At 46.1% G+C, this 13,729-nt stretch overlaps 1 protein-coding gene across 2 annotated transcripts in view; it reads left to right on the forward strand.

Moving 5' to 3' along the window:
- The first annotated feature begins 658 nt into the window (after positions 1 to 658).
- LOC135547629 (pleckstrin homology domain-containing family M member 3-like) overlaps positions 659 to 13,729 on the forward strand; it is an 82,263-nt gene continuing 69,192 nt past the window's right edge. Inside the window, exons 1-2 of one of the 2 annotated variants that reach the window (XM_064976800.1) lie at positions 659 to 966; positions 3,800 to 4,741. In XM_064976800.1, coding sequence (XP_064832872.1) covers positions 4,258 to 4,741 — 484 coding nt within the window. In that variant the 5' untranslated portion in view covers positions 659 to 966; positions 3,800 to 4,257. The remainder of the gene's footprint in view (positions 967 to 3,799; positions 4,742 to 13,729) is intronic. The other variant, XM_064976798.1, reaches the window with a different exon arrangement.

The raw sequence follows: 13,729 nt of genomic DNA on the forward strand, positions 1-13,729 counted from the left end.
GGGCCCCCTCCTCCTTCATTAGAGAAGGACTTTTTTAAACGAGCCTAGACAATAAGCACATAGAAAGGGTACAGGGGGCTCTGAGAGCCCGAAGGAGGGGTGGTTGCATGTTTAGCCGAGAGAGCCCACGATAATTACTGTGTTTCTCTCTCTGGCCTGAAAGAGACCAATGTTTCTCTTTCTGTAGGGTCAGCACAATGGACGCTGGGTAGCTTCAAGCACCGCTAGCTTTGCCCCATTAGGAAAAAAATATGCTCCGTTCTCTCCCTGCTCACCCCCCTTTCCTCCACCCCTCCACTCAGATTCGTCATTAGAGAAATGTCTTTATGACCTTTGTTGGAGGATTTTCAGTTTGATATGTGGTCCCTGCTGCTGTCACCTGCCTTCGTCATTAAATTAGTATTATATTGGTTTGCCGCAACTGTCGGTTAATTTGTGTGATGTTGGGGAATGGGTATGAAATAGGGTTGGAGTAATTTAAAAGGACTTTAAATGTTCAGTTACAAAAAAGCTGTGTTATTTTCGTGCAAAACACAAGGGGACAATGGGGATGTAGAATAAATTAGGCACAGATGTAGTAACTGAAAGGTTTTCAACTCACCAAAAGTTCCTCAATTATTATTGCTACACACACTTGTGTAATAATGATCATGTTGTTTCCATCCATGTTGAGATTATAATTACACCAGAATTATCATGTTAGTAGTGCCATACTATTGTATTATTACTTATAGAATCAATCATAAATCCCATGTTATTGCAGAATTTACAACTCTCTACAGTAATTTCTCTGAACTGATCTGGGGGAAATGAATGGTTGAGAATCAGGACACCCTTTCTCCAGAATGCATGGCCAACTCACACAAGTTGCAAGAGACGGAACATTTAACGAAGGAACTATCAGTTCTGTCCGGTGAACGTTTCCTCTGACGGACCAGAAAATTATATATTTGTAAACAGAATCAGGTGAGTCGAGACTTATTAATTATTCTTTCGACACCGAGTTTGTGGTTATTTAGCATATTTTTTTCTCCGAACAATAATATTAACAAATATAGATACATATTTGCGCGTGTAGCTAGATGGTTTTTACCGCTAGAATGGACATTGCTCAAGGATGGGAGGCTAGTTGACGTTGCTAACTAGATGATGGACACTCGCACCTGCTAGCTAACGGAGCCGTTTATCTCGCTAGCTTGGTTGGCCAAGCTTTACTAAGTATTATGTCAACGACGAATGTTAGAAGTGAACCGATATTCGGTGTTAGCTTGGAACTAGCTACATTTACATTTACATTTAAGTCATTTAGCAGACGCTCTTACTATGTTAGTGAACCACTGAACTAGGATGTAGCTGGTCTGGGTGTGTATGTAAAACGATAACTTACTAGCTTGCTAGGATAGCTGCATTGATTGCGTTACATGCTGCACTGTTGTCAGAAGTTATACGCAAGGCACCTGTCTTGACAGCGCTGTCCCCTTGTGTTGATCAATGAATTGTAAACTACACCAGAGTTAGTTACCCCATTCATGTCAAATTAATAGATAATATACAGATGTGTAGACTACATACACACACCTGTCCTAGCTACTGCAATGAGGGAAGATATGATGCCTGCTGTGTGAGATGGCTATAAATAGACCGTCAGTGAGGAGAGACAGTGTGCTTCTGTGTCACACCTGCCAGTCTGCTGGGTAAGGTGAGGACACAGTCGTGACTTGCTGCTCCTTGCTGCTGGTGGTGCTGCTTGCCTCAGACCGTCATGCACTAGGTCACCAGGATGTTTATTTTTTTTACACATGCTCTTGGAGATAGTTTAATATGTTTTTCTAGTTCTGAGCTGGTCGTTCTCGTTAGTGCAGGATGATTGTCTGTGAGATGATAATTTGCTATGAACATTGCCATCATGGCAATGTTTCATTGGATGCAGTGAACTCATTGATGAGACAGATCCCTGTAGCTACTGTACCTGGAGTCGGACATGGAGTTGCAGAGTTACACCCTGCCCAGGGCTCCCCCAGGGGCTTGTTGTCACAACGACAACATTCCTAAGCACAGCCTCATCTGGCCTGGCTGCCCTCCTTGATCCCTCCACCTCACCCCTCCCTCCACCTCATCCCTCTCTCCACCTCATCCTTCTCTCCACCTCATCCCTCTCTCCACCTCATCCCTCTCTCCACCTCATCCCTCTCTCCACCTCATCCCTCTCTCCACCTCATCCTTCTCTCCACCTCACCCCTCCCTCCACCTCACCCCTCCCTCCACCTCACCCCTCCCTCCACCTCATCCCTCTCTCCACCTCATCCCCTCCCACCTCATCCCTCTCTCCACCTCATCCCTCTCTCCACCTCATCCCTCTCTCCACCTCATCCCTCTCTCCACCTCATCCCTCTCTCCACCTCACCCCTCCCTCCACCTCATCCCTCCCTCCACCTCCACCCCCTCCCTCCACCTCATCCCTCTCTCCACCTCACCCCTCCCTCCACCTCACCCCTCCCTCCACCTCATCCCTCTCTCCACCTCCTCACCACATCCCCTCACATAGGCCTGGGTGACATGGCCTATAAATGATATGTAATGTTTTTTCCCCAGACAGGATTCTGCATAATATACACTACCTGACCATATGTCCGATTCTCTTCCACCAAACCTCAAATGAATATAGTGAGTTGAAACCGCTTGTCAGAGAGGAAGAAGTGATCTCTCATCTTTGTTGTGAGTGGCAGGAGGTGTGGCTTAGATGTTTTTTCCCCAGACAGGATTCTGCATAATATACACTACCTGACCATATGTCCGATTCTCTTCCACCAAACCTCAAATGAATATAGTGAGTTGAAACCGCTTGTCAGAGAGGAAGAAGTGATCTCTCATCTTTGTTGTGAGTGGCAGGTGGTGTGTGTGTGTGTGTGTGTGTGTGTGTGTGTGTGTGTGTGTGTGTGTGTGCGTGTGTGTGCGTGTGTAAGTAAATGGGAAGGTGCACAGCACAGAAGGAGTGAAAGAGACGAGACCAAAAATATATGAAAACAAGCAGACATAATCACATTTTTAATTAAACTTGATTGTTGTGCTACAGGCATTTGGAACATCGTGCTAAAACATGAATTTGATAAATCGCCCAGCCCTTACCTCATCCCCCCCCCCATCTCAGCCCCTCTCCTCACCTCCCTTCCTCCAACTCACCCCCTCTCCTCACCTCCTCTCCTCACTCCCCTTTCCCAGTGAAGTGCTGCCTGTATGCCATCCAGGGATAGGCTAGTGGTGATGTCCTCTAAACAATTAATGTCTGGAAGAAAGTGAAAGAACTGGGAGGGAGCAATGGGCCTGTCAGTGACAGAGAGAGAGAGAGAGAGAGAGAGGTAGCGAGGGGTGAGGAAGAGAAAAATTGCAACAAACCCTGGAAGTGAGAGGCTAAACTGTCTGGCCAGAAGGAAGGGAACCCCGCCCCAACCAGGTTGGTCCAAGCCTGAGGCACAGGTTAGCTGTCTGTGTGTTAGGCTAGGCTATTCCATTTACCCCCTCTACCTGGGTTGATCCGAACAGCCGTGGGAGCATCCAATGGTTGAGGGTAGCTGATTGATTTTAGGTAATTGTCTTTGATTTACAATAGTGTTTGTAAACTGTTATCTGTCAACTGGATAATGCCTATGTTGTTTGATGAGATCAGGAAATGTTATGCTTGCTAAGCCTTGTTCATTGCTAAACATATCTGATCTTCACCCTGTTCAGTGTTTTCTTATGTTCTGATAATCAACCCTGACATGCTTCCTTTTTCTGTTCCCTTTTCTGTCCCATGACACAGTGAAGCCTCACATTGTGCCCTTTGGATGGCATCATCATCATCCAATGTGGAGGAGGAGCATTCTTCTTTGTTACACACATCCTCATGTGGATTCATGTGAGAGCTGACTCACACACAGAAAGAGAGAGCCATCAGCCTGTGTAAGAAAAGCAGTGCCACCCCAAAACTGTGTCATAAGAATTTTTGGCAAAGGCCAGAGCTATCATAAACTCAATAAGAGTGTCCGCCTCGAGCTAGTTGATTAACAGAGCTGTGTTAACGAGGAATTGTTTTCCTGGAAGAAGCCTCCTACCCTCGAGGAACACGGCTTCCCTCTGGGGCTCAGACTGCAGATGCTTCAGCTGCGAGGTCCAGAGCCGCTTGGATCGTCCCCTGCCCAGAGAACCACCCAGCCCCATAGAGAACCACCACCCCGCCTGCCCTAACAGCCACCACACGGGGCCAAGCCGAGGAGCACCATGGAGGAGGTAGAGGACATTAGCCCTGCCCTGGAGGCCACCGAGGACTTCCTACACTGCCTGGACGGAGGTGGAGGCCAGGGAGGGGAGGGGGTCCGGCAGCCCAGGCAGCACCACCCCAAGCTGCAGGAGATGTCTGTAGCCCTGGGGAAGCTGAGCTCTAGCGGGGTGTGGGGCCTGCTGGCTGGGGAGCAGGGGACCGAGGTATCCCCGCGTAACGTGGCCTGGGCTGACCAGTCCTCGGCCTTCAGCGTGCTGGCTCTGAGGCAGTGGAAAAGGAGCCGTGCTCGTTCCACTAATGACCTGGCCGCCCACACCAAGGACACCAACAACACCTCCTCTAACGCCGCCTTTAACAAAGGCCACAATCGCTCGCGGTCTGATGTTAATTACCGGCCGTCCTACATGGACAATGCTAACGGCCTGCCTGCTGTGGACAAGAATACGCTGAAGAACATGGCTCTCAACGACCATAGAGAAGAAGGTAAGGCAGGAAGGAGAGAGTGTGTCCTTCTTTGGTTAGCTGATAAGGACATACTGCCTATTTACATTTGGTTGATACTCAAATCAATGTCAGTGTCTATGAGCTTCAAACAAATCTTCAAAATGTTTGCTAAATAGGCTGTCATGACATGTGCTTTAGAGCTGGGACGATAAACCGAAAGTGCTGGACGCCGACCATACCGATCACTTATCGCATTTTACTGATATTGTTTATTACGATAAGTAGCCTATACTAGGGAAATGTAAAGTTTGAAATGAAACAAGTGTGCTCATATGGGTGATTTGTTAAATGGGACAATTGATGGCTACAACCATCAAACTAGTTGTAGTAGTTTAAAGGATAATTAAACACAAACTGTAGTTCACATTGTTATAAAAATATAGTTATATTTATAGTCATCACATCAACTCAGGTAATTTATCGCCCAGTTTTAGTACTTATGTTATCATGACACTTGTCCTCTGTGTCAGAGACTAGATGAAGTCTGGGACTAGCTTCCACTTCCACCTTTATGAAGATGATTTCAGTGTCCTACAGAAAACAATTGGGCCTAGGCTGTACTGCAGCAGCCAGCATTTTATTGGGATGGAACTAAGTTCCCACTGCGGTGACCAGTCAGGATGTGGTGAATAATACCAACCTCCCTGACACATTGTTTAGTCTGCCTGTTTGTGTTTGTTTAGGGATGTGATTGTGAAGATTTTCACCAAAGACCATAATAGGATGTCATTCTGTCACCAAACAGACCCAAATAAGGAGAAAGAGAGTGGCCCAATTATCCCTCGTATTAGGAAGGATTAGCATATAGCTGAAAAGGCCTTAGTTGGCTCTGGGCAGGGAGGAGGGATGGATAGTTGGGCTACACAAGAGGACAGTAAAAGCATGGGCTGCATTCAACAGCACTTTGCATCAGAATACATACTGCTCTTTGCCAGTTGTTAAGGTTGGCAATGCTTTCATACACTGTAGCCTAATTGTATCCTCTCGTGCCCTGTGACATATTTCCATGATGTGTGTAGGTAGGCCTAGGCTAGGGCCCATCTCTTCTTAGGACAAACCTCAGCATATCTGTTTAATTGCTAAGAGAGAGAACCATGACATCCCCACTACCTTGAATAACATGGGATTCCACTGCAGTTCATGTTTTCACATTGGATGCAACAGGGAAAGGAGGCTTTGGAGCTACTGGCATGCAAGAATGCTTTCAGTCTGTCTCACTGGTAGCTGTTCCCCCATAACGAGCCCAGCCCACACACTGCTGCTGAGTCCCCGCGGGGTGACACTTACTGATTTCCTCAGCAACACACACGCTAATGTTGATGGATCAGTTGATTTCGGCATGCGAGAGCGAGCAGACGTCACTGAGCCTTCAGCTGTCAGTGTTCTAGTGCTGTAGAGGTTTTACATCATTTACCACTCTACTCTGTAAGGTTTTATATTGTCCTCTGAAGACATTAGACCAGACATGTACCTCAGGGATTTGAATGTGTAGCCTAGCTTTATTAGCTGTTAAATGGTCTTTCCATTGGTTCATTCATCTAATGAATCTCTGTTATTTTGGCTTTTAATTTAATTAGGGACGCCACAGAATTAAATACAACACTTAATATATGTATCTTCACATATTTTTTTTTTAAATTCACCTTTATTTAACTAGATAGGCCAGTTGAGAACAAGTTCTCATTCACAACTGCGACCTGGCCAAGATAAATCAAAGCAGTGTGACAAAAAAAAACCCACAGAGTTACACATGAGATAAACAAATGTACAGTTAATAACATAATAGAAAACTCTATTTACAGTGTGTGCAAATTGAGGAAGGAGGTAAGGCAATAAATATGCCATAGTAGCGAAGTAATTGCAATTTAGCAAATTAACACTGAAGTGATAGATGTGCAAATGATGTGCAAGTAGCAGTACTGTGTTAACTATGTTATAACTCTATTAACTAACTCTGTTAACTAACTATGTTATAACTCTATGTTAACTAACTGTTATAACTAACTATGTTAACTAACTATGTTAACTAACTGTTATAACTATCTATGTTATAACTCTATGTTAACTAACTATGTTAACTAACTATGTTATAACTATATTAACTAACTATGTTAACTAACTGTTATAACTATGTTATAACTATGTTAACTAACTGTTATAACTAACTATGTTATAACTCTATGTTAACTAACTATGTTAACTAACTGTTATAACTAACTATGTTATAACTCTATGTTAACTAACTATGTTAACTAACTGTTATAACTAACTATGTTATAACTCTATGTTAACTATGTTAACTAACTCTATGTTAGGGATGTTTACTTTATTCCTGACCTCTTTGGGTCTGTCTGTCATGGTGTCCAGGAATCACCAGGGGGTCCAACATCTGCTTCTTTAAAGGCCAAAGTTCTAAAATGGCACTTGTTGTTATGATTGGCTGTCCCAGTCGTTGGTCTGTCTGGGTGTGGCAGTCAGTCAGTACAGTAAGATAATTGCTAGAGCAGTCCCTATCTGCCCTTTATGTCTTTGGCAGGTTTAGCTAAGTGAGCTGACCTAACCAGTTCTCCCTATTCCCGGTACAAACCTCCCCCCAAATTACACCCTGGCCCCTGCTACAGTGTTTATCGTCACGTCCCTGTTTAAGCCTTATACAGAACTGTTTAAGCCTTACACGTGCATACATTTATTTTGTCCCCCTACACCAAACGCGATCACGACACACTTCAGCGAACAGGCCTTTCTAATCGACCTGGCCCGGGTATCCTGGAAGGATTTTGACCTCATTCAGTCAGAAGAGGATGCCTGGTTATTCTTCAAAAGTGCCTTCCTCACCATCTTAAATAAAGATGCCCCATTACAACAATGTAACCCTTGGTTCTCTTCAGACCTGGCTGCCCTTGACCAGCACAAAAACATCCTGTGGCGTTCTGCATTAGCATCGAATAGCCGTCGTGATATGCAACTTTTCAGGGAAGTTAGGAACCAATATACACAAGCAGTTAGGAAAGCTAAGGCTAGCTTTTTTCATGCAGAAATTTGCATCCTGTAGCACAAACTCGAAAAAGTTCTGGGACACTGTAAAGTCCATGGAGAATAAGAGCACCTCCTCTCAGCTGCCCACGGCACTGAGGCTAGGAAACACTGTCACCACCGATAAATCCACTATAATTGAGAATGTCAATAAGAATTTTTCTACAGCTGGCCATGCTTTCCACCTGGCTACCCCTACCCCGGTCAACAGCCCTGCACCCCCCGCAGCAACTCGCCCAAGCCTCCCCCATTTCTCCTTCTGCCAAATCCAGTCAGTTGATGTTCTGAAAGAGCTGCAAAATCTGGACCCCTACAAATCAGCCAGGCTAGACAATCTGGACCCTTTCTTTCTAAAATTATCTGCCAAAATTGTTGAAACCCTATTACTAGCCTGTTCAAACTCTCTTTTGTATCGTCTGAGATTCCCATAGATTGGAAAGCAGTCGCGGTCATCCCCCTCTTCAAAGGGGCAGACACCCTAGACCAAAACTGCCTCAGACCTATATCTATCCTACCCTGCCTTTCTAAGGTATTTGAAAGCCAAGTTAACAGATTACCGACCATTTCGAATCGCACCGTACCTTCTCTGCTATGCAATCTGGTTTCAGAGCTGGTCATGGGTGCACCTCAGCCACGCTCAAAGTCCTAAACTATATCATAACTGCCATCGATAAGAGACAGTACTGTGCAGCCGCCAATCATCATATTCTTATCGGCAGACTCAACAGCCTTGGTTTCTCAAATGATTGCCTCGCCTGGTTCACCAACTACTTCTCTGATAGAGTTCAGTATGTCAAATCGGAGGGCATGTTGTCCGGACCTCTGGCAGTCTCAATGGGGGTGCCACAGGGTTCAATTCTCGGGCTCTCTCTTCTCTGTGTACATCAATGATGTCGCTCTTGCTGCTGGTGATTTTCTGATCCACCTCTACGCAGACGACACCATTCTGTATACTTCTGGCCCTTCTTTGGACACTGTGTTAACTAACCTCCAGACGAGGTTCAATGCCATACAACTCCCCTTCCGTGGCCTCCAACTGCTCTTAAATGCAAGTAAAACTAATTGCATGCTCTTCAACCGATCGCTGCCCGCACCTGCCCGCCTGTCCAGCATCACTACTCTGGACGGTTCTGACTTAGAATATGTGGACAACTACAAATACCTAGATGTCTGGTTAGACTGTAAACTCTCCTTCCAGACTCTTAAGCATCTCCAATCCAAAATTAAATCTAGACTCGGCTTCCTATTTTGCACAAAGCACCCTGCCATCTCCTCATTGGTTATACCCACGTGGGTGACTGAAAGACGAACAAGGTCAGTGGTGGTAAAAGGTAGCTGCTTCCCGGCTGAAACATTTCGGAAGAGTTCGTGCATATATTATGATGACATTGTGTGACGTTTTTGTTCATCAAAGTCCTAAATGAGGGTTGACTTTTGAGGAAGCTGGCTACGGCGTCTCAAAATGGACAAACAGTACTATTGCTGCTTTTTTTCTTGTTTTTCATGTAAAGGTCTTTAATGGAGTATGCGAGCACACTCGTTCGGTTCACCTTGCCGAGTTGGGCTAGCCTCCAAGCTGAACTGAAGCATGCTGGCGCCTTTAGTGGGATTACATCTCTGGGTGGACTGATATCCTAGTTCTGCATTTTGACAGCAGGGTTGAGGCAATTGGGCCCGAGGCTGTGTGGCGTAACGTTAGCTTGTTTATGTCTCACAGCGTTACCGGAGCATGATGTCACGACACACGGCGGAGGTGTAATTGAACACAGACACACTGACACACTAATTCTGCTCCAAACTCCCCTGAGCGTGTCGACTGCCGATCGGAGGCTGAATCCCAATCGAGTTTCCACTGCATCCACATATTTATTAGTCCCTAAAGAGAGTTTAGTTTAGCGTGCAAGTGTGAAACTCAGTGACACCTTGTCTGTCAATGATTTTGTGCAGTAAGATGGATGGGACACAGGATTCTCCCAAGGATTTATTTTTAACAAGGTGGTGCTGCTGAGGACGCTGGAGGGGGGCGTCCCGGAGGCGGAGTTTAACACCTCTCACAGCCTTCTATGATAACAAATAAAGAATAAAAAAATAAAATAATAATTTGTGGAGAACCCTGGGACACACCACCACCCTTCTTTATCTCCGTTATTAAAAAAGCAGGAAGGAGAGAACTAGGGGGAAGGGGACCGTTGTTCATTTAACCACATTTAGCCTTGTTTTTATAAGCGTTTAAAAAAAACATATTAGGCTAGTTCATCTAGTGAAGCTATTAAGCTATCACTAGGGGACAAGGCACCATTGTAAGTTGAGTATAATATGAAGTGACGGCTCAGACACCAACAACGAGTTCACAAGATGGCCTCTCCTCACCTGCCTCTGGGCCAGACCATTCACATCACCTTAATGTTAAGACCCTGTGACATTTCAGCAACGCTATCGCATCAGGTGGCCAGGACAGGCCAGGACGGCCAGTTCAATTCAGTGGAGGTGTAGGACATTGTAGGGCTAGACCGCTGCTGGTTGACCAAGCCCAGCAAAGCAGAGCAAAGCGCAGACTGCTAATTGAGTCATGTCCGTGTGCCTTGCTTCCTCTGTAGCGTGAAATGAACAGTGACCTGCTCCGCACCCACATGCTCACGGGAGCCTTTGAAGCCCAGGGGGACAGGCGAGCCCCCTAACACCCCCCACCGTCGCCTGAGTGGCTCCTGAAAGCCAAAGCACAGCGGTCCGGCCGTCTGGTCGTCTGCCCTGGGCTTGGCTCTTGGCATCTGCTCCTCTCACCCTGACAAACATAGACAAATTAGCCCACAACCTCAATTGCCATCGGCCTCGATTGATGGCGTTGAAGGGAGGAGGTTGGGTGAGACAGACAGCCCCCTGAAGGGGAGTAACAGTGGTTGGTAACAGTAAATGCTGCTACACACTTCATGTAAACAGACAGAGCGTCGTATACAGTCCCATTCCAAAATTTGAGCCACACAGAAGTACATAGAACTATGTGTGAAAACGACTTTCCATCGCTGCGTTTGTGTGAAGTGTGTAGCGGCCTTGACACTAAAGCTTAGCACAGGGATGTACTGAAATGAACTGTCTTAATCCCTGCCAATTGATTATCACTTATTATCATTGATTGGTCAAGGACTACACACACACCTGTTAACCCGGGTGTAACTAGGTTTCTGATAAGGATGAACACAAGTATACTTTGCAACCCTCAAGGCCTAGAGTTGTTCCCTTGAGATGATATTCTGGGCCTAGAGTTGTGTTCCTCTGAGATGATATTCTGGACCTAGAGTTGTGTTCCCCTGATATTATATTCTGGGCCTAGAGTTGTTCCCTTGATATGATATTCTAGGCCTAGAGTTGTTCCCTTGAGATGATATTCTAGGCCTAGAGTTGTGTTCCTCTGAGATGATATTCTGGACCTAGAGTTGTGTTCCCCTGATATTATATTCTGGGCCTAGAGTTGTGTTCCTCTCAGATGATATTCTGGGCCTAGAGTTGTTCCCCTGAGATGATATTCTGGGCCTAGAGTTGTTCCCCTGAGATGATAATCTGGGCCTAGAGTTGTTTCCCTGATATATTGTAGGCAGAGAGTTGTTCCCTTGATATTCTGGGCCTAGAGTTGTGTTCCCCTGATATGATATTCTGGGCCTAGAGTGAGTTGGAGAGTTACAGATAAGGAAAACATCTCCTATCTGTCTCATGGGGCATTGCTCCTGGGCCACTGGTAGGTAGATGGAGTCTCACCCCAGTCCCTCTGCTCCGGGGCCACTGGTAGGTAGATGGAGTCTCACCCCAGTCCCTCTGCTCCGGGGCCACTGGTAGGTAGATGGAGTCTCACCCCAGTCCCTCTGCTCCGGGGCCACTGGTAAGTAGATGGAGTCTCACCCCAGTCCCTCTGCCCCGGGGCCACTGGTAGGTAGATGGAGTCTCACCCCGGTCCCTCTGCTCCGGGGCCACTGGTAGGTAGATGGAGCCTCACCCCGGTCCCTCTGCTTCAGGGCCACTGGTAGGTAGATGGAGTCTCACCCCAGTCCCTCTGCTTCAGGGCCACTGGTAGGTAGATGGAGTCTCACCCCGGTCCGTCTGCACCCTATATGCAGCCAATAGCACAAGTCAAAACCCATATCCACTGAGCAGGAAGCTGAGAGATAAGATTAATAAAGGAGAAATATAAAGAAAGGAGTGTGAAAGAAATGGAAGAGCAGAGAGAGTGTGTGCTGCAGTCAGTTTCTCCTGATTCTCTGTGTGGGCACAGCGTTCTGAGTAACAATGCTGTTTCTTCCTGCTGACCTCCGAGGAAGCACTTTTAAAGCTAGCCCCGCTGACCTGGACATTCTGACCTGGACATTCGGACCTGGACATTCGGACCTGGACATTCGGACCTGGACATTCGGACCTGGACATTCGGACCTGGACATTCGGACCTGGACATTCTGACCTGGACATTCTGACCTGGACATTTGGATCTGGACATTTGGATCTGGACATTCTGACCTGGACATTCTGACCTGGACATTCTGACCTGGACATGCTGTGGTAGATGGCACTTTTGACACGTTGTTTACCAGAGCATGTCCAGGTCTGAATGTCCAGGTCTGAATATCTAGGTCAGCGTCACTACAGACCCGGGTTCGATCCCAGCCTGTGTCACAACCGTCCATGACCTGGATTTCCGTAGGGCGGTGCACAATTGGCCTAGCGTCATCCAGGTTAGGGGAGAGTTTGGCAGGGGTGGACTTTACTTGGCTCATCGCTCTGTAGCGACTCCTTGTGGCTGGTCGGGTGCCTGCAGGCTGACTACTGTCGTCAGTTGAACGGTGTTTCCTCCGACACATTGGTGCAGCTGGCTTCCGGGTTAAGTGGGCAGGTGTTAAGAAGCGCGGTTTGGCGGGTCATGTTTCGGAGGAAGCATGACTCAACCTTCTCCTCTCCCGAGTCCGTTGGGGAGCTGCAGCGATGAGACAAGATCGCATTTGAAATTGGGAGAAAAGGGTAAAAATACCCCAAAAATGAGATATATATATATATGTGTGTGTATGTATGTATGTATGTATAGTAGAGTGATTTTATTTCAGCTTTTATTGCTTTCATCACATTCCCATTGGTTTACATCTTAGCCAAATACATTTAAACTAGTTTTTATTCTCTAGTAAAAATCCCTGTCTTATGTAGGATCACCAATTTTTAAGAATGTAAAAATAATAGTAGTGAAAAATCACATTCCCATTGGGTCAGAAGTTTACATAAACTAATTGAGTGTTTGGTAGCATTTCCTTTAAATTGTTTAACTTGGGTCAAACATTTTGGGTAGCCTTCCACAAGCTTCCCACAATAAGTTGGGTGAATTTTGGCCCATTCCATCTGACAGAGTTGGTGTAACTGAGTCAGGTTTGTAGGGCTCCTTGCTCGCACACGCTTTTTCAGTTCTTCCCTCAAATTGTCAATATAATTGAGGTCAGGGCTTTGTGATGGCTACTTCAATACCTTGACTTTGTTGTCCTTAAGCCATTTTGCCACAACTTTGGAAGTATGCTTGGGGTCATTGTCCATTTGGAAGGCCCATTTGTGACCAAGCTTTAACTTCCAGACTGTTGACTTGAGATGTTGCTTCAATATTTCCACATAATTTTCCGCCCTCATGATGCCATCTATTTTGTGAAGAGCACCAGTCCCTCCTGCAGCAAAGCACCCCCACAACATGATGCTGCCACCCCAGTGCTTCACGGTTGTGATGGTGTTCTTCGGCTTACAAGCCTCCCTCTTTTTCCTCCGAACATAACGATGGTCATTATGGCCAAACAGTTCTATTTTAGTTTCATCAGACCCAAGGACATTTCTCCAAAAGTACGATATTTGTTCTCGTGCAGTTTCAAACCATAGTCTGGCTTTTTTATGGCGGTTTGGAGCAGTGGCTTCTTCCTTGCTGAG

Source organism: Oncorhynchus masou, chromosome 10 (assembly GCF_036934945.1).
Source record: "Oncorhynchus masou masou isolate Uvic2021 chromosome 10, UVic_Omas_1.1, whole genome shotgun sequence".
Taxonomy (NCBI): Eukaryota; Metazoa; Chordata; class Actinopteri; order Salmoniformes; family Salmonidae; genus Oncorhynchus; species Oncorhynchus masou.